The 21317-nt window shown below is 40.8% G+C and overlaps 1 protein-coding gene across 1 annotated transcript; it reads left to right on the top strand.

Annotated features, from left to right (window-relative positions):
• Positions 1-9381: 9381 nt before the first annotated feature.
• On the top strand, positions 9382-20860 carry LOC306915072 (alpha-tectorin-like; the record flags this gene model as incomplete). The annotated part of the gene is made up of 8 exons (XM_079492317.1): positions 9382-9394; positions 14421-14536; positions 15133-15408; positions 15986-16084; positions 16224-16380; positions 17043-17446; positions 17590-18166; positions 20847-20860. 8 exons carry the CDS (start codon positions 9382-9384, stop codon positions 20858-20860), a joined length of 1656 nt encoding a protein of 551 aa, XP_079348443.1.
• Positions 20861-21317: the final 457 nt, after the last annotated feature.

Genomic DNA, 21317 nt, shown 5'->3' with positions numbered 1-21317 from the left:
GCATCTTTGTCTCCGACTTTCATAGCAAGCAGTATGTCCGAATTCACCCAGGGCTCTGAGCGGGCTTTAACCCTGATGATTCTCAAGGGAGCCATGCTATTTAATATTGATAGGAATTTGGTTTTGAAGCGGAGCCAAGACTCTTCAACCTGTGTACTGTTCATTCAATGTCATCACTGTCCATCTCTGTACCGTCAAACTATAGGTATGTTTCATGTATATTTCTTGCTGTTAATTAAATGTCTTGCTCAGTAAAGGTGTTTAGCATTTAAATCCCCAGTTTTCCGGTCGCAGTGTTCCTGTACCTCTCACGTAGGCTTCTGTAGATGCCTCTGATATTCGGTGCGGAAGAAAAGTAGACAACCTGCTGCTAGTCTTGCAGCTTTTCGTTTGTTAGACACGTATTCATTTAAATAGGTCACAGCCAATAAATAGGTCATGTAGTTTGTCATGTAATTTAGTCATTTCACTTCTACAGCTGCTAGTTGAAATCTCTCCTTTCAGCTACACACTTTGACACACATCATGCCAGGCTGTCACGCATAGCTTGGACTTGCTCAATTTATTGCATTTTACCAGAATGGACTAGTGTTGGCAGACACTGCTGGTGTGAATTCAGCATAATAATAATAATATCATTTAATTTGTCTGATATTACAAATCTCTTAATGTCTGCAAAAGTAGTTCGACATTCTGATTAAAACCATTTGTTTTCTCTCATTTCAAAATCAGTGACAAAACGTGCGGACTGTGTGGGAACTTCAACGGGAACCAGAATGACGAGTTCCTCACGGCTGCTGGACTTGTTTGGCAATGCCTGGAAGGTGACCAGCGACTACACCTGCAGTGAAGGGTGCGGTGCTTCCTGCCCGCGCTGTGCTAACGAGGCGACAATGATCAATGTGACATGATCCAAGCCTCTGAGGGCCCCCTCAGTTTCTGCCACGGGGAGGTGGTCCCAACGTCTTACTTCAAGGAGTGTGTGTGTTTGATGTGTGCATTACGGGGAGCAGAGGCCAAGATGTGCTGTGCAGAGCTATTCAGACTTACGTCAGCGCCTGTCAATCTGCCAATGTTAGAATCTACCCTTGGAGGCAGAACACAACCTGCAGTAAGTTTACTCTGGTACGCAAGGCATCTGGATCATATCCAACGGCGTCAACTTTGGGAGTGCTTGAGGGCTTGGGCACCCCCTGAAAAATTAATAAGCCAAATAGCACCCACTGAGATATCCCCTCATTTTGTCACGTAATCAAGGGCTGAAGATCCCCTTCCCTGGTTTTTGGAGGTGGGTTGGCTTATTTCTCTCACACAATGTGGCAACACTGAAGTCAAAACAAAAACAAGACACGAAGGCACATTCCACACACCTTTAGGTGGAGGGTGCTTGGGCCACTGTCTGGGCGAACAGGTATTCATTCATTCAAATGCTAATAAGGTGGCTTTTGTTCTGCTGCCAGGTAGACGGGGCTGGGAGGCGGGGCTGGGGAGCACCCCCTGACGTTTTAGGAACCTTACGCCCCTGATCATATCTATAATTTGCAGTATGGCTCTGTAAATACAGTATCAGTATATCAGTAAAAAATGCAGTCAGGCAAGGATTATTAAGATGCCGGCAAACAGTCGGCAATTACAGTCAGTGCAATGCCTAAAAGTTAAGGTAAATGTATTTAAAAAGCGCCTTTCAAAACAAATGTTACAAGGTGCTGTACAATAACATGAAATAAAACAAGAGCATCACATCATAGATCAACAATAAAATTACACAAAACAATAGTAAAATGCATTAGAGTAGAGCAGTGAATAAAATACCTATAAATACACAGTACTAATGTAGACAATATTACGAACCAAAATGCTTACAAAACAAGTGGGTTTTTAGCAGCTTTTTAAAGGCATCGACAGACTCTGCCCTTCTTAGGGAGAGTGGTAGTTCGTTCCATAAGGAAGGGGCTACGAACGCAAACGCTCTATCACCTTTTGTTCTTAATTTTGTTTTAGGAACAATGAGAAGGTCTTTGCCTGAGGACCTAAGTGTTCTCACATTAACTTTAGGGGTTAATAATTCAGTTAAATAAACTGGAGACAGTCCATGCAGAACTTTAAAGGTGATTAACATTTTTTTTAAAACAATTCTACAGTCGATTGGAAGCCAATGTAAGGCGGCAAGGAGCTGCCAACTCTGGGGAAGTCAATCTGTTAATTCCTCTCTTGCTCATGTGCCCCAAGTATCTATAGGTGGAGGGGGTGGGAGGGATTCTCTATGATGGAATCCTTGCTGTACGCACTTTAGCCAACTACTCTCCATTGAGGTCCCCACGATGGAGCCTGCCTTCCTCACCATCCTGTTAGTGTTTAGGAAGGCGAACTATAGTATAATATAATAGAAATGCAACCAGACAAGGCTTAGTTATTACGATGCCATCAGACCATATAGTTATAATATATCTAGAGTGTGGACTGCCCTACTGTATTGCCTACTGTATAAACTAAACCTTCCTTGCTTTCTTGCTTGCAGGGCTTGATTGTCCAGAAAACAGCCATTATGAGCTTTGTGGCACAGACTGCGGGCACACATGTGCCAGCAGCATCGATGCTAGCTGCGAGCAAGTGTGCTCTGAGGGCTGTTTCTGTGATGAGGGTTATCTCAGGAGTGGAGGTCAGTGTGTCCCTGTGGAACGATGTGGCTGCCAGTACGATGGATTCTACTTTGGGGTAAGCATTCCAGTCAGTCAGTTGTTTTCACTAGTACTGTATGTCCACTTAAAACTCCACTTCATAACCTTTTGATAACGGGGCAGCAGCGGCTCAGGGGTAGATCGAGTGACCGGATAGGAACCTGACCTACTTGTTGTTAACTAGTTGTACGAACGCTTGTTTTCTATTGTTGTATTGTTTATTGGATCTTGTTTAGTCGATACACTTAATTGTTTTAGCTCATGCTCAGTTGATTTAGCTATTTTGTCTCATCTGTTTAAGGAAATAGGTAGCTGATATATTGCACTTTTACCTTAGCGCTAGGTATACTCTTGGTTGCTTGTTTTTGCAGAAAATGCACTAAAGACTTCTGGTGATTAGTAGTTTTTGTTCCCTACCTATGTTGAATACACTTATTGTAAGTCGCTTTGGATAAAAGCGTCTGCTAAATGACTGTAATGTAATGTAATGTTCCCAGTTCAAACCCAGGCTCCCCCAGAGTTGGTGTCGAGCAAGACTTTGAACCCCTAAGTTGCATTTTTAACCCTAGAACACTAAACACGGTGATTTTCACCCGGACAATTATATTTTTGTAATTTTCATAATGCTGCTGATGTCTGAGGTGGGTGGGTCTTTCAGTACCTTCATGATGCTCAGTGACATCATAGAAGGTAGATTTGTTTCCCTGCACACATCCCTGTTATTTTTTACAGGCAGGTGTTCGGTAAATTTCACCTGTGTTTAGTGATAGTATGATAGATAAAAATCCCATACCCCCACAATGGACTTGTTTTTCTTGGGGTTTTTTTCACCATCTCACATGTCCCAGGAATGGGTGGACCAAAGGAGAAGTTCCCAACTCCATTTCCTTTTTTAGGAATATTTTTAAAATAATATGCCGATTTTGCCCCCTATGAAATGTGAGCATATTATTGTCTCCACCAGGCCGAAGGCATGGGGAGAGAGTATGTTTTGCACTCCGTCCGTCCGTGTGTCCGTCCGTCCGTGTGTCCGTGTGTCCGTCCGTCTGTGAACAGCTAATCTCTGGCACCGTTGGCTTGATCGCAGCCATACTCTGCACACACACTCCCTGGATGCCAGAGCTGAACCTCTGCTCCAAAGTTTTCACATTGGCCTGTTATAGCGCCACCAGGAGGTCGCTTTGTGCAAAACAAATGTTTTGACAGTACACCTACAGATTTTGTCCAAACATTACGCAAATTGGTACCCAGTCTCTCTAGAGCCATTCAACGAAATGGGTCTTTCAGATTTTTCAGACTCCATCCTGATTGGCTACGATTGGCTTCCAAAGTTCGCAGGAGTGCTCCGTTTCAAACAAAATGCTGCAAATCATGAACACATCGTGTGATTTCCGTGAAATTTTGCACGCACATTCCCACTAGGCCGAGGAAGAAATGTCACTTGAATATTTTCAACTCAGCCTCATGGTGGCGCTATAACTGGCCGATTTGTGTTTTTACCTATAACTGCACCGATCTGTGTAAAACCATGTATGCACACTCCCTAGAGGTCAAGGAAAAACCTTTGCCTGGTATTTTTCACATCTGCTCTTTATAGCGCCACCAGGAGACATATGTAAAACACATTTTCTAATATTACTCCTTCAGATTTTATCCAAATTTCACGCAAATCGGTACACATGCTCTCCATAGTCATGTGATCATGTGATTTGTTTGATTTCTCATAATTATCCATCCTGATTGGCTACGATTGGCTTCTAAAGTTTTCAGGAGTAGCCCGTTTTGTACAAATCGCCACAACTCCTCAACGCAGCATCCGATTGCGGTGAAACTGTGTATGCCTATTCCCACTACTAGGCTGAGGAAGAAATGCCACTTGACAGTTTTCAAATCAGCCTCATGGTGGCGCTACAACAGGCCAAGTTGCGTCACACACACACACACACACACACACACACACACACACACACACACACACACACACACACACACACACACACACACACACACACACACACACACACACACACACACTCCTATCCTCCTGGTGGAGACCTGTGCCCAGAAGGGCACTTTTTCTAGTTCCAAATGTATTCCACCAGTCCTAAATACTAAAAATATGTTGAAATATAGATTGTCTATAGGTTGTCTTGTCTATGTTACGAATAATTATAGATTGTCTATAGGTTGTCTATAGTATAATGATCACATAACTAGTGCAGAAAAAGGATGTACTGTAGCTTACAGTACAGGTGCAGAGAGGAAAAACATTAAAGGGGCATTCCACTCATTTTCAACATTTTACTATGTCATTAATATACCTTAGAGCTGTTGTGTGGAAATAATAAAAAAGTCCCCCCATTCTGTTTCCTAGAACTGGAGGTCTGAAAAAAAATCATTAACATGGTGAATCACATCTTGATGACATCATCAAGATGTGTTTCACCATGTTAATGATTTTTTTGTTAATTATTTTTCTGGGAAACACAGAATGGGGGGACTTTTTTATTATTTCCACACAACACCTCTAAGGTATATTAATGACGTAGTAAAATGTTGAAAATGAGTGGTATTCCCCTTTAACATGACATGGCAACATAAGAGCCACTGACAAGAAAACAATGATTATGAAACCGAACTAAAGCAAACTCAGGTAGTGTGTAACATGATTTCTGAGTGCAGTGTGCTTCTCTCTTTCCCTTACACCTTACAGACTGGGGAGATTTTTGGACACCCGGTTGCTCCCAGCGATGTGAATGCTTGCTTTTCCCCGAATGATCTGCGTTGATCCGCGGTCTGATTCCTTTGACGCAATTTCCCCTTCATCCGACTCCGAGCTCCATGCTTTCTCTCCCCGCTGCGGTGAAACCATAGGGTGAAACAGGACAAAATCTCACAAACTCTTCCGTTGCAGAAGTCATCCCTCCTCCCGTTCATCGCCCATCCCAGCTCCTAACGTCACACAATACCCCAGCTTCCAGCCTTGGCACACCTGTCTGTGGTCACCTCATCGCACTCAATTGACACACCTGCCGGCCATCAACTCATCAGCCCTGACAGTATTTAAGCCCTGGTCTTCACTCCACTCGTCGCCAGATCATTGCACAACTTTTCATGGTAGTACTATAGCGTGACTCTAGCCAGTGTTTATGTTCTAGTTTAGTTATATTTCCTAGTATTTGCTCCTGTGTTTTCTGCAAACTCAAGCTCTTCTCCTCTCCTCCAGAACCCAGCTCACCTATTCTATCTATTCTATCTATTCGTCTGCCTGCCGCCTGCCTGGACTGCTCCCCTCATCCGCCATGTTAGCCCCATATGTGTCCTCGAGGGCACATATGGGGCTACCGCCATGTTTGTTTTCCATGCAACCTTCCACAATCTCCAATTCACCATATTGTGAATAAATATCTTAATTGTGCTCCTGTGTTTGGCTCTGCATTTGGGTTCAACTTTCTGCTACCGACGTGACACAAATATGAATGTTACTTTCCTGCAGCATTGCTACCCTGGCTACCACCAAAGAAACCGCAGGGAGGTGTCCTATGACACTGCAGGTGTCTCACTGGGACCATTAACCTGCAACGTGCCGAGTGGAGGTACAGTTATCTTATCTTCATGACGGTTCTCATATGACATACAGTATACAGCAGTGTTGGAGTAAATGTTTTACTTTTCAAGGTAAATTCACCCCAGAACCTACCATGTACAGGACCGTAAATGTCTATATCCCATATCTATTATTTATCTTAGTGATTTAGGCTAATAGTATTTGTTTTTTTTCCTTTTCCAGGTGAACGGCTGGTGAGGTCTGAGGAGTGGCACTCCCAGTTACTTTGCATCTCTGCTGATCCTGGTAATCACTTCACTGACTGTTGCAACCTTTTATATACTCTATGGTTGCAACCCTGGCTTAAGAAGAGTGCACCAACGCAGGCATGCATGCAGGCACCACGCACGTACGCAAGCACCATGCACAACACGCACCATGCACGGCACACACACACACACACACACACACACACACACACACACACACACACGGTTACAGATTATGACAAACGATATGCTTAATATATTCAGTAGATATCTAAGTGGGCAGACATTATTTTAAATTATTCCATTATCTTTCGGTTATTTTCAAACATTTTGTCGGAGCTTGCATTTTTCTTTTTTTTTAATAGGATGTAAATATTACGTTTAATTGTATGATGATGGTGAGGATTGTTATGATGATTATGAAGATGATGAAGTAAAATGTGTGATAATTCTGTAATTGTTACACAATGCTAGCAGTTAAAGTATGATTGAGTACCTGTTTATAAAGGGAAAGCAAAAGTAGGGGCAGCACAAGAAAAAACACAGAAGACATCATTGCTGATTGTGGTTAAGCCTTCATACTATGATGATGATATACTTGGGGCATTTAATATGATTATAATTTGTCTTACTAAGGATTTATTTTGTGACGAAGTATTGACTAAGTATATGGAAATACTCAAAACGCACACAAACGTTGGAAGCCAGTAGGCATATATTTGTTTTCATAATAAACAGTGATATTTGTACCATTATCCTTAGTTGCATTTGTACCTCAACCACTTCATCTATTTATTTTCAGTGAAGGGGCATCATTCTATTCTCATTATTTTCACATTAATTAATTTTTAACTGGAAAGTTGGGTTTAGAATATTTGTGAGCCTTTACGGGAATTGAGTCACTTTGCATCTCTGATCTGCTGATCCTGGTAGTCACTTCATTGAGTGTTGCAATAACTGGCTTAAGAAAAGCGCGCGCACGCACACACATACACACACACACACACTCAATCTTGCACAATCTAAGTTATAGCAGTTATAGTATGAGTACCTGTTTATGAAGGGAAAGCAACAGTAGGGCAGCACAAGAAAAACCAGAAGACATAGTTGCTCATTGTGGTTAAGCCTTCATACTATGATTATGACATCCTCGGGGGATTTAAATATGATTATAATTTGTCTTAAAGGATTTTTTAAAAATGTTTATCAATAATATGTAGGGAAAAATAAATTGCTTCTTAAATGATAGTTCATTTACCCAGTAATTTGTTGACCACTTACGGTAACAGATGGAAATGAGTATATGGAAAAACTCAAAACACACACAAACGTTGGAAGCCAATCATAGCCGAATCAGGATAGAATATGAAAAATTGGAAATATCCGTCTTGATCACATGACTATAGAGATATTTGGAATTATATGAAGAGACCCCTAGGCCATGGAATCATAAGTCGGTGTCAGTGAGTGATCATTTTGAATATTTTGAACTGGAATTTCTTTTCAAGCCTTTACTTTTGACTGGCTTAGCAAGATGTTTCTAGGACTGTATAGCATTCCACCTGCCATTATAAAATGCCCTGTGAGCTGTCAGCTCAGTGGTTCCAAGACTGCTGACTCAAACACAATACAGGTGACTGCTCTGTTATCTATTAGCCTGAGAAAAACGAATTAATGTATGCATTCTTGTTGTTCTTGTAGCAAGTGTTAGTAATTATTATTAGTATTAGTGTTAGTGTTAGTATTGATATTATTATTGTTGTTCTTGTTGATGATGTTATTCAACATCAAAGTATGCCACATAAATTTGTTCATCTTTACTGATGATAGTACTGTCAAATGTATGAAAGCCATCAATGCTGCAGGAGGCAACCCATAGGCACAAAGGTAGTAGGCCAGTCCAAGGTTGTTCAAGGTTTTGTGGCTATGGCCGTTTTTATCCCAAGGAGTGTTCTTTGTGCAAAACTAATTCTAGGAATGGATTCAGAATCATGAAAACACCCTAGTTTGACATGTGTCAAAACAAATCTAATTTTAATTATGCTTTAAGAAGCATGTAATGATTACATGCTTCTTAAAGCATAATTAAAATTAGATCCCCCCCACCTTTTTTTAATGGTACTCAACTTTCAACCCCTGAATTTACCATGATCCAAAATTTCTATTCTCAATTTTTAATATGTTATTTGGATGACCCTAAGGATCATAAAAAACCTTGTACGATTACTATTGCAATTTCATTTGAGTCAGGCCCTTTTTTAGCTTAGATTGACTGGCCTATAGGGTAAGGGATATATTTGAGTTAAAACAAAAAGGGTTTTGTTAAAACTAATTGTAATCATTGCTATAGTGTTTGTTCAGTCTTTTCAGGTGAGCTGCAAATTTCTGCCAATCAGGAGAGGGTACCCATTTATCAGTTTCAATTTTATTTCTTTGAGTCATCACTTCCAATTGTACTTGTTAATGCATCCCGTATGAGTTTTCTCTCCTGATTGGATGAAATTGGTACATTGCATGCATTTTCTGTTAACTAAAGAGCAGGACAGATAGGAGAGACCCCTGTTAGTAAACATGTACAACTCTATAGCAACTCTACTCTCTCTATGTCGGCGGAAAAATAATTAGGGCGTGTGTGGTTTAAGGCGAGCATTCCGGTTACCATTAGATCTATACTAACAAAAATATTTATTCAAATAATTTGACCACTTATGTTCTGAACAGGCTGGTGAATAAGCTGGAATTCTGCCAATCATGTTGCCTGTGTTGCTTTTAGGGATAATAAGTAAGTACATTATTGACTGTTCTGGAAATGTAAACTATAACTAAATTCTGTGATTATTGGTGTATTTACTTTTAAATAATTCATTTATTTATTTACTTTGCAGGTATGGTGGCATCTGGTAAGTTGAAATTGATATACCAGAAGAACTATGTACAGGATAACATATTAAGACATATACATGAAGGGAATCAAACAGTAATGTTTCAAAAATAATCATGGCCTTTCGATAAAATAGCTAGATAATAGAGCACTTCGACTGGCCTGGGTTAGCTTGAGCCATGAGAGGCACCGGCAAGCAAGCTAAAGCGAGCGAGTCACCGTGCCAAACGTTGCGAAGTTTTGGTTGAGCCGACTCAGCGCCGTCCAAGTTATGTTCCGATAGGGACAGAATCTTAAATCCTCATCCCCACCTATAGTTTCTTTACCCCCGCCATGTCTACACTGCCTTGCGTGTGGTCCAAATCGACACAGAGCAGCGCTCCCTACCCATGACGGCCTGTCTCAGCCAATCACAAGCCGCGTTTCCTGTCTCATCTCCTACAGACTCAATAGTCGCCTACTGTATTAGCAATGGTATTATATAGAGCTTTTCCAACTCAACAATGACCAATTCCGGCAGTCTCTTTGCGCCATATTCCATTGTTCAGTAAAGCAGAAAAAGTGATGAAAAATCTGTTAATAGCACGCTACTAGATTATGTCATACATTTCAGAGCTTAGATTGACATCTAAATATGAAATAAATGCTTGCATGAATGTAGGATATATGAATAGAGCTAGCAATCGTTAACATTACTAACATTTACCTCAGTTCCGTCAATATTGTTGCAAAATCATGGTAAAAAATCTGCAATTTCTACCCGAACATTTTGAAAGTTGTCTGTTGGCTTGGGGGTGCATATGTTGGTTAGACATACTAACCGTCCGACCGGCATTAGTTCGACAACACTTAAGCTTTCGCTCCCGACATGCGCTGCTGGTTACAACTAAACTGTGCTGTGGGTTAAAACTCACCCATGGCTCCCGACATGCGAGGCAGGTTAAACTAACCCGTGGCAGTTTAAATCTAACCCATGGCCCCCGAGTCCCGACATGCATGGCAGGTTACAACTAACCCGTGGCAGGTTCAAACTAACCCGTGGCTTCATGTGAGGTTAGGTTTAGGGTTGGGTTTTGGGTCGGACTCATGACTCGTCGGACCAAACACATGACCCGTTGGCTTGGCTATACCGTAAATCTCAGGTCAGCCAACAAAGGGAGGCTGACAGAACATTCACATAAACAACCGGGACAACGCTCCACACGTCCCAGACTTTTGCTCCCAAACTATGGAATGAACTCCCCACCTCTTCAGACTCCACCTTAGCCCATAGCACTTGCTGTAGCACTTGCCTTAGCCTCGATGACCCTGCAGGCGTATGCAAAGGCTAAAATATGTAATTTAGATATATATTTTTGTAGACATAGCATTCTAGTGTATACTTGTAGTTTCATTGTACAGTTATTCTACTGTTAGACAGACTTTAGGTTCTTAGTTTACCTTTCATCCTAGATGACTATGTATTTGATACCTTCTTGCTTACTGTAAATCGCTCTGGATTAAGAGTGTCTGCTAAATGCCTAAATTGTAATAGTAAATCTCAAGAAAGATGTATGAACAATGATATTTTGTTAAAACCGTCATGTAAAAGTAGCTCTGTCTGTGTATCCTTCTGATTCCAGCCAGGAGACATGACACTTCCTTAAACAATATCATTGCTTTATTACATGACTTCAGTTCTACCTGTATAAGCTGCAGTTTCAAAACACTAAATTTAATTAACCAATATCTCATTCTTTTGATATGATTTTCTTCATTTGAATCAGTCACCTATGGTATACTAAACTTAAATATTGTGTAATTAGCCTAATTGTGATAACACCTCCTTTTTGTACACTCATGGCCTAGTTCGACTGTACCCAAGAACTGGAACCTTCCTTCGGCGAATGGATGATGGGAGCTCTTCTGTCATTGCCCTAATACAACCTTTTGTCTATTTTGGACGTAGATATAATCAGACATTTGTACGTATATCATTTATGCAATTTGCAGCATTATATTTTTGTATGGGACAGTATTATGTTTTCTTTGTGTATTCAATGATTACAGGTGATTAGCAAATAACTTCCTAACCTACTAGAATTGGGTTGTAAAAATGTATACATGTAGGCCTATAATGTATTCCTCTCTATATATATATATATATATATATATATATATATATATATATATATAAAAGAGGAAATAAAGCCATTAAATGCAGTGATTATGTGATTTGAATGATTTTCGTCAGTTCTAGTCAGTACACTGCACACACCTTTTTTGTGTGCAGTGTCTTTGAAGTAAAAAATAGTTCAGCCCCACCTGTCAAATATTTGTTTGTAATGTTTGTTTTATCCCCTATGTTTTTCAGGTTAACAGCAATGGACACCTTACCTTTAACGCTCCTTTAAGAGCGTATAGACCTCAAAGCTTCCCATATGGGAGGTATGATCTAGTTGCTCCATTCTGGACAGATTTGGACAACAGACAACATGGTGAAATCTCATATAACCAATACACCAGTGGCAGTACCCTTAATCAGGCTACAGAAGATATGAATCGATACTTCCCAGGCCTTGGTGGGTTCTCTGCCCGTATGGTGTTTGTTGCGACATGGTATGAGGTGGAATACTATCGCACACGAGGATCTGTAAGTATTTTATTATTATTAGTATTAGGAGCCAAGCATGTAGTCCTGTGGAACTTTGAACAGGCATAGCTCTGACCGACCGCAAATAAAACTTCAATACACATACCCTTATGAGGAACAAATTTGTCACTTTGACCTATGACCTCTGAGATCTCCCACCATTTGAATTATATGAAAAACACTTACAGTACATGTGATGATCACATTTTATGATAACCCAACAGGTGTTTTTCGTGCAAATCAAATGCTTGCAATGAATTCAGAATAAAGCCCCCTAGAACTGTTTTGACCCCTCACATGCTACTTAAAAGCACAATACAACTTTGTAAAATGTGCCTGCATATATAGATTGTTAATGGTGCCCCAACTTTCAGCAGCTGTCACAGATTCTCCTATAGGCAGGGAAACTGAATTTCAATCTCTGTGAAATGTGTTACTAGAAACCTTTACAAACAAAGTTAAAAGTCATAGTCCTCCTGTAATTGATACAGGAGGATCTATATACACTGGGCAGATTTAATGGCAAAGTATGAATCAATGATAAAGTATTTATCATTTTCTTTTCTTTTTTCAGCGCACAACATTCCAAGCAGTGTTGATCTCTGGAGATCAGTTCTCATTTATACTGATGATTTATGATACTATATACCCACCTAATCGCAGAATACAGGTAGAACAATTACAAATGTTTTGTATTGTTTGAATTGATCTGCTTTCACAGCTGTCAGCAACACAATGAGGGCGTAGTTCAGAACCTGTGTGCACATTATTGATAATATTCACCTGTACAAAACTTCAAATAATTAATATGTGTATGTGAATTCCCAGGCTGGCTACGACACGCTCCACTCATTTCAACATTACACCATGCCTGGATCATCCTTCGATCCATCCCATTACTCAAAGTTACTTCGCAGCAGCAATGTTGGTGACACTGGTCGTTGGGCTTTTCGTGTAGACCATTGTTCCAGAGGCTGTGATTTTAATGGTAAGAGGACACAAAAAACTATCACAGCCTAACTTCTGCTTTTTGTACACTACTATGTTGGTAAATGGTAAAGGGATATTAATGAACATATTAATGGAAAATCACACCCGTGTGAACTGAGTGGTGCAACTCCCCTCTCCCCCCGCCTCTCTCTCTCTCTCTCTCTCTCTCTCTCTCTCTCTCTGTAATTAGCAGGCAACAGTGCAACACTATCTCTCTCTCTCTCTCTCTCTGTTTCTGGCACAACAGCGCCACTTTTGCCCCTACTGGTAACATCGTTACGATGTTACTGGTAACATCGGGACATAGTCACATAGGTTAGGACATAGGGACATTGCTGTTCCTTGGAGTGGTTACACCACTCAAAAAAAGAGTAAAGGGTGCAATGTGGTAACAATGTGCAATGGGGTAACAATGTGCTTTACATTACATAGGCCTATTCAACACATAATTCTCATATTGACAACAGAGGCATCGTAGACCTACGTCACGTGTAATATAGGCTACTGTGAATGTATATTTTTGAGTGGTGCAACCACTCCCTTACGGAGCTATGTGTGTGGGTGCGTGGCTGGGTGCGTCTGAGCACGAAAACAGCATGGTTGTTTTTCACCACCTGTGCGCAACCTAACACACACACAAACACACACACACATATTAACTTATGTGATTTTGGGTGTGCCAGTACAGTACAGTGACAGTACAGTAGAGTAGAGGGTACAGTAGAGGGACCCCCACACGGTAACTCTGTCATTTCTCAACCGTTATTTTATTTTTTAAACATGTTTATTGATTTCTCAATTGACCCCCCCCCCCGGTATGAATATGTATTGCAGATATAAATATATGCATAAATATGTGTAAAAATTGCTAAAATGGGCATAATACTGAGGTGTACCAAGAATCAACAATAATATGGATAATGGACAATGATACAGGCATGTGGTATATTGTACACTGTACAAAGTGTTAATTTAATTTAATTCTGAGCATGTACAAAAGGAACCAAATAGACCCCTTACTGGTAGATTTTGTTCAATTTGTATACACTCAGAGTTAAATAAACACCCATAACTTTACGATGTAGGTAATCATTACATAGATCAATCTTCATATGACCACCGCGCTCTGACTGTAGGTGCGCCACCCGATTTACAACATATCAGGATCAAGGAGATGGGTCGCACACACCAAGACTGTGGTTCAAAAAGTTTTATTTCAAACCATATGACAAACGTTTCGGCTATCCAGCCTTCATCAGTGGTAATCATTACATATAAATATAAATGTACAGTAGGGGAAAGTGTAATGTACAATCTACACACCAATCAACCACTTTCACACACTTTTAAGGCAAATCATGACCTTCTCTGTGTGCCTGCGTTAGCCTAATTGTGATATCACCTCCATTTGTGCTACCTATAGTACCACTCTACGATAGAACTGGAACCACACTCCAACGACAGGATGATGGGAGCTCTTCTGTCATAGCCCTACAACAAACTTTTGTCTACTTTGGACATATATATAATCAGATATACGTACGTACAATATATTACATTTGCAATGTTATATTCTTTGCATGGGATTATGTTTTCTTTGTGTATACAATTATTACAGCTGATTAGCAAATACAATCCTGTAGCCTACTAGAATTGGGTTGGAAAAACATACAATACCCAGTACAAGATTAAATAAAGCCATTACATGCAGTGATTATGTGATTTGAATGATTGTAGTCAGTATAGTCAATACACTGCACACACAGGTAGGAGGTAGGAGCGCACACCAGTAGTGGGGAGGTGCTGACTGCAGGAGACATTTTTCATTGTTGCCAGCAACAAACATCACTTTGGGTGTTGGCCAGATTGAGGACACTCCCTGATGAGTGCACCTTTGTCCCAATCTTTATAATCAGTAGTTTTACCCCTTTCGTGTCATACAAACTGAAGAGGGCATCCTGTTTGCCGAAATGTCGGTTCAATAAATGTTTCTATAGCATCGTGACTACGAGCTGTGCGGCCTCTTCTCTTTCTTTGTCCAACTTAAAATATTTCAGTTTGTTTAAAAGGATTTGTCTATGATCTGTCAAATATTTGTTTGTAATGTTTGTTTTATCCACTAATTTGTTTGTTAGGTCAACCACAATGGACACCTTACCTTTAATAATCCTTGGAGTTCTTGGAGCCCTCGAAGTTTCCCGTATGGGGGGAGGGATCTAATTGCTCCATTCTGGACAGATTTGGACAACAGAGAAAATGGGGAAATCACATATAACCAATACACCAGTGGCAGTATCCTTAATCAGGCTACACAAGATGTGAATCGATACTTCCCAGGCCTGCGTTTCTCTGTCCGTTTGGTGTTTGTTGCCACATGGTACGAGGTGGCATTCTTTCCCAGATCAGGAGATGTACGTATTTTATTATTATTGTTGTTGTTGTTGTCTCCAACAGGCGATATGGCTGAAGGCCGGAGAATATGTTAATTTCACTTCTGTCCGTCTGCATGTGTCCATCCAAGTGTGTCTGTGACCAGATAATCTGCAGCACTGCCCTGAAACTTTGCACACACACTCGGCCAAGGAAGAACCCCCAAATCAAATCTTCCTAATCGGCCTCATGGTGGCGCTATAACAGCCCACTTCACGTTTTGGCCTTTACTCTTGAGGTCATAATCCACAAATGAATCCCTGGATTCCTTGGATCGTGACGCAACTCAACATAGAAGCCCCATGACTAACTCACAATTGGCTGACTTCCAAAGTTTGTGGGCCCTGGATGGACAACCCGCCCTGTGTTCGGTCGGACACACACACGCGCACGCACGCACGCACGCACGCGCACACACACACACACACACACACACACACACACACCAATCATAATCTGGGCAGATTTAATGGTAAAGTACAAATTAATGACAAATTACAAATGTACTTTACAAAATATGAGATAAATGGTATTTATCGTTTTCTTTTCTTTTTTCAGCGCACAACATTCCAAGCGGTGTTGATCTCTGCAAATCAGTACTCATTTGTACTGATGAATTATGGAACTATATTAGCCTCAACTTCTCGCAATATACAGGTAGAACAATAAAGAAAATATTTATTTTAATTTCTTTTTTGATTTTACTTATCTGCTTTCACAGCTGCTGTCAGCAACACACGAGTGCATACTGTAGTTCAAAACTTCAACCAATTAAAATGTGTATGTTAATTCCCAGGCTGGCTATGACACGTTCAACTCCACACACCATTTCACCATTCCTGGATCATCCTATGCCAATGGCACTGACAGCTACTCAAATTTACGTTACGGCAGTAATGTTGGCGTCGCTGGTCGTTGGGCTTTTCGTGTTGATGGAGGCTGTACGTTTAATGGTAAGACAACACAAATACAATCACAGGCTACGTTCTGCCCAAATCTGAAAGCAGTAAGATTGCCATTCACAGAAGGCACAGTTCTGTTGGTAAATGGTTAAGGGGGCTTTACAATGTGCTTTATATTCACACATTTAAACACACATTCACACACTGACAACAGAGGCATCCATGCAAGGCACTAACCTGCAGTGTCTTGACATGCTGAAGGATACACTAAGCCAGGTGGAGCTGGGAATTAAACAGGATTCTTACGTAATGTTTCCAAGAAGACACAGGAAACCGACATTTTTGTTGCACCACTTTTAAAACTGATTGACTGCCAAAAACACAGTATCAATGAATATTGATATGAAATAGGCTAATACAGTATACACAGCTGGAAGCTTTTTTAACACACCGTCCCTAAATGTTCTTACATGTAACTAAGTTGTTTTGTACATACACAGTGGGTTCCAACACTGATGATTAGTATGTGTATTGTGTAATATACTGTGAATGTTATAGTTAATGTGATGTAGGGTATGTAACTATTCCACTGTTGATTTGCTTTAGTGATTTAATAATAGCTTTGGACACTATCCATCTACCCAATACAAGTTGGTTGTTTGATGTTATAAAACCTGATTGACCTTATCATGTCCTTTTGATTTATTTTCAAGGTTCCCCTGTCCAGTTGGGTGACTCCTTTTGGAGTGACAACACTTGCCATCAGAGATGCACCTGTACCTCAGTGGGCCTGCAGTGCCAAAACCATCCCTGTTCCTTCTCCCAAATCTGCCGTCGTGACCATTTCCAGTTCTCCTGCCAGACGGTAAAGAGAGGCACCTGTACCATCACTGGCGATCCTCACTACTACACCTTTGATCGTCAAGTATTTCACTTCCAGGGCACCTGCACTTATGTCCTGTCTGAGCAGTGTGGCCGTGCAGGTCTGCCCTACTATCGTGTGGAGGGCAAGAATGAAAACAGGGGCAGCACCCGGGTGGCATGGACTCGACTAGTCAAAGTGTTTGTTTATGATGAAGTTATTGAGCTTGTCAAGGGCCACCGTGCTGAGGCAAAGGTTAGTTAAGCCTAATTTATACTGTACTCCATTGTATTTTTTTTTTGCTTGAAGAAAATAACTGATTATCATTTGAAAAACATATTTTCAGTTGAAAATCAATTCATGCATTTTGTCTGACAATTATGCTAATTAATCTGCAGGTGAATGGAAGCTACGTTGCCACACCATTCTCCCTCCATAACAACAGCGTCCAAGTCTACCAGTCAGGATTTTCTGTGGTTGTGAGCACTGATTTTGGCTTGCTGGTATCCTATGATGCCTACCATTATGTCACGATCAAAGTGCCCTACGATTACCAGAACGCCACTTGTGGCCTCTGTGGCAACTTCAACAACAACGCCAAGGATGACTTCCGGACCCGTCAAGGCCAGGTTGTGAGCTCTGATGTTGTCTTCGCTAATAGCTGGAAGGCGTTAGGGGATGACGATCCTGGTTGTGGACCCCGTTGCGGAGGCCTGAACTGTGCTGCCTGCACCTCGGCTCAGACAAATCTCTATAGCAACAATGAACACTGCGGCATCCTGCAGAACCCATCCGGACCCTTCGCTAATTGCCATCGACAGATTCCCCCACAGACATATGTGGACAGTTGTGTGTATGATCTGTGTGTAGGAGGAGGGTACCAGCCTATCCTGTGCCAGGGCCTCAGTACTTATGCCAGACAGTGTGAACAGCATGGGATCCAGGTGAACACCTGGAGGCAACCCAGCTTCTGTGGTATGTATGAACTACTAGTACTTGTTTTTTCCTTGGGGCAAAATGTCAATGATATCAATGTCACTTTCCTGCAGCTACAACATCTGCACCACCATCAGAGCCAAAGGTTCAGTTGGAATTCAAAATAGACCAAACCTTCACAGCAGAACTTTCAAACAAATCCTCTGCTGCATTCAAGACCTTATCGAACCAAGTAGCTTCAGCGGTAAGTTCATTATCATGCTTCATGTTCATTACAGCAATACTGTGGGGGGGGGGGGGGAGGAGAGACGTGACGCAATGCCAAATATCTTAAACACTACATTAAGGGGAATCCCCCGTGGCCAGGGGATATATTAGGGTTTTGTTCTTCAGGCAAGGCCTCTAAGCTTCTCTGCTTATGCAACACCGTAAAAGTAGGCTGACCAAAGTTTCATCCGTAATTATATGTGACTGTCCTCTGTGAAATTACATGTAGTAGCATCAGAATTAAATGCTAAATTAAATAACAACATATGAGTACTTAAAAAATGCGTTCATTAATCAGAGCACTTTTTCACAATAGTAGTACGATTTATGAATGACTCATTGTCAAAATATACAGTATAAACTTAGAAATCGAACTCACTGACTTACGTGGCATAAGCTGTCTGTCAATCTGTTGATCTGTCAATCTCCAATTCGTTTCAGTATAGTTGTGCTGTGCGTTGCATGCACGCACCCCCCTATGCATAACAAACGATGCTGTCCATAGTTCTGAATTCCATATAGTCCATCTGTCACCTGCTTGTCACCAGGTGGCTGCGGGAACAATATTTGACAAACAATATTACCATAATCCAGGTTTATCTGTATCTACAGTCTGTACACAATTTGTAGCTGTAAGTTTAGGGAAGACAACCTTCTCTATCCTACTACAGTAAATTACTCACCACTAGCTTATCAAATAACATTCCCTGTGTGTTTATGGATTTGTTGAATGTATGAATGTACTCATAATATTGATGTCTGACAAAGGAATAATAATATAATAACATTTACAGAGAAACATACTGCATGGACATTGTTTTTCTTTGTTCAATTGTCCTGTTGAAAAAAACATACTTGAAATGATTGAAGATTCATAATGTACATTTTTACCTTCCACTTTTAAAATATCATGAACATCCTTATCTATTAATCAAATATAAATTGATTCATAATAACCCTTGAAATGATATTGGTTCAATAATAGTGATTCTTTCACAGTTTCTCTGGAATTATTTAATTTTTTTTCCAATGACTTCCTTTTTACAGATGGACGTTGTCTTTAGTGCACAATTTGGTGATACTTTCAATCGGACTGTTGTAACAGGTTTCAGGTATGCATTGATGGTCTTTATTTAATTATTCTTTACTAGATTTTTGCAGGCCTGACATTATGTGAGCTCTATACTACCTGGCTTCCCTAATAAGCCTAATGCTAACCCTATTGATTAATTTCTTTCTTTTGACCCAACGATTAAGGGCGCCATTCAATATTATATGATATCATTTCAAATTCGAGGCCAGTGCCCTTAGATAAGATAAAGGCCGACTGGGAACATGATCTGGGGCTCACACTGTCTGATGAAGTATGAGATTCTATTTTTTTCTTCTATACACAAGTCCTCTCTTTGTGCACGACATTGCTTAGTGCAGTTTAAAATAGTCCATATAGAGCTCATATTGTCTAAGGCTAAACTGGCTAGTATTTATCCTGACGTAACTCCTACCTGTGACAAGTGCAAGAGCGGTGATGAAACTTTGATCCATCAGTATTGGATGTGTCCTAAATTACAACCATTTTGGGGGAATGTGTTCAATACTCTATCCAACATTCTACATCAAAATCTAGACCCAGATCCCTTAGTCACTAAGGGATCTGGGTCTAGATTTTGATGTAGAATGTTGTAGAGCCACTAAGGCTTAGTGGCTCTCCTTGGCACTCCTGGAAGGGATGACCTTCCTCTAACACGCATACACGAGTGTCGTATGGTCGACTTTGCCTTGTTGCACGCTAGGCGTGCCATTCTGCTCAAATGGAAGGATGCTGCCCCGCCCGTGCTCCGTCAGTGGCTTTGTGATATAATGTCCTGTCTCGAGTTGGAGATGTTAAGGTTTTCAATTGCCGGCTCTGAGAACAAGTTTTACAAGACCTGGGGCCCGTTTATGACATTCTACCACAACACACAAACTGCATAGTGTGCCGTGCCTATGCCTCGGCCAACGCCAAACCACAACAGAAACAAAATCTGCTCTGCTATGAAAAATCTTATTTTTTATTATCTTTTTTTTATTTTTTATCTTTTTGTAATTATGTATACATGTATTTTTGTGTATATGTGTATAGGGTGGGATAGGGGATTGAGTTTTATTTTTATATTTTATATGTCTGTTTAATACTTGCCCCTGGGCTACTGTTACAAAAACCTGAATAAAAAGATTTTGAAAATAAAATAAATGCTTTACTAATTTATTACGAACGTTGATGCAATGCAATAAATAATCCTAAAAAACACAACTTTCCTAAATCACTTTTATAGCTCAGGATCGGTGAAGGTAAATGCTGAATTAATATTCAACCAAGGGACTGCAGCACCAAATGCCACTTCTGTGGTTGATATGCTTGTGGAGGGTGCCTCCAGCTCTAACTTCACCCTTCGTGTGAATATATCCTCAGTTGGTAAGAGTTAATGATTCAACAAATAAAACCTCAGACTCTTCCTTACTAAGTACACTTTTGATGGCATTTCGATTTTTCTGTGCCTGCACATACTGATTATGAAAGTCTTACATTTACAGTGGTTTTGCCGCCAGCTCCAGCAGCCAGCACAGCAGCACCTTTAACAACAGTCACTACAACCACAGTTCCTAGCCTTCCTACAACCACAGTTCCTAGCCTTCCTACAACCACAGTTCCTAGCCTTCCTCCAACCACAGTTCCTAGCCTTCCTCCAACCACAGTTCCTAGCCTTCCTCCAACCACAGTTCCTAGCCTTCCTCCAACCACAGTTCCTAGCCTTCCTCCAACCACAGTTCCTAGCCTTCCTCCAACCACAGTTCCTAGCCTTCCTCCAACCACAATTCCTAGCCGTCCTACAACCACAGTTCCTAGCCTTCCTCCAACCACAGTTCCTAGCCTTCCTCCAAC

Source organism: Electrona antarctica (genome assembly GCF_951216825.1).
Source record: "Electrona antarctica genome assembly, chromosome: 22".
Lineage (NCBI taxonomy): Eukaryota > Metazoa > Chordata > Actinopteri > Myctophiformes > Myctophidae > Electrona > Electrona antarctica.
Note: the sequence above shows the minus strand (reverse complement) of the source record. Positions and strands in the feature narration are given on the sequence as shown.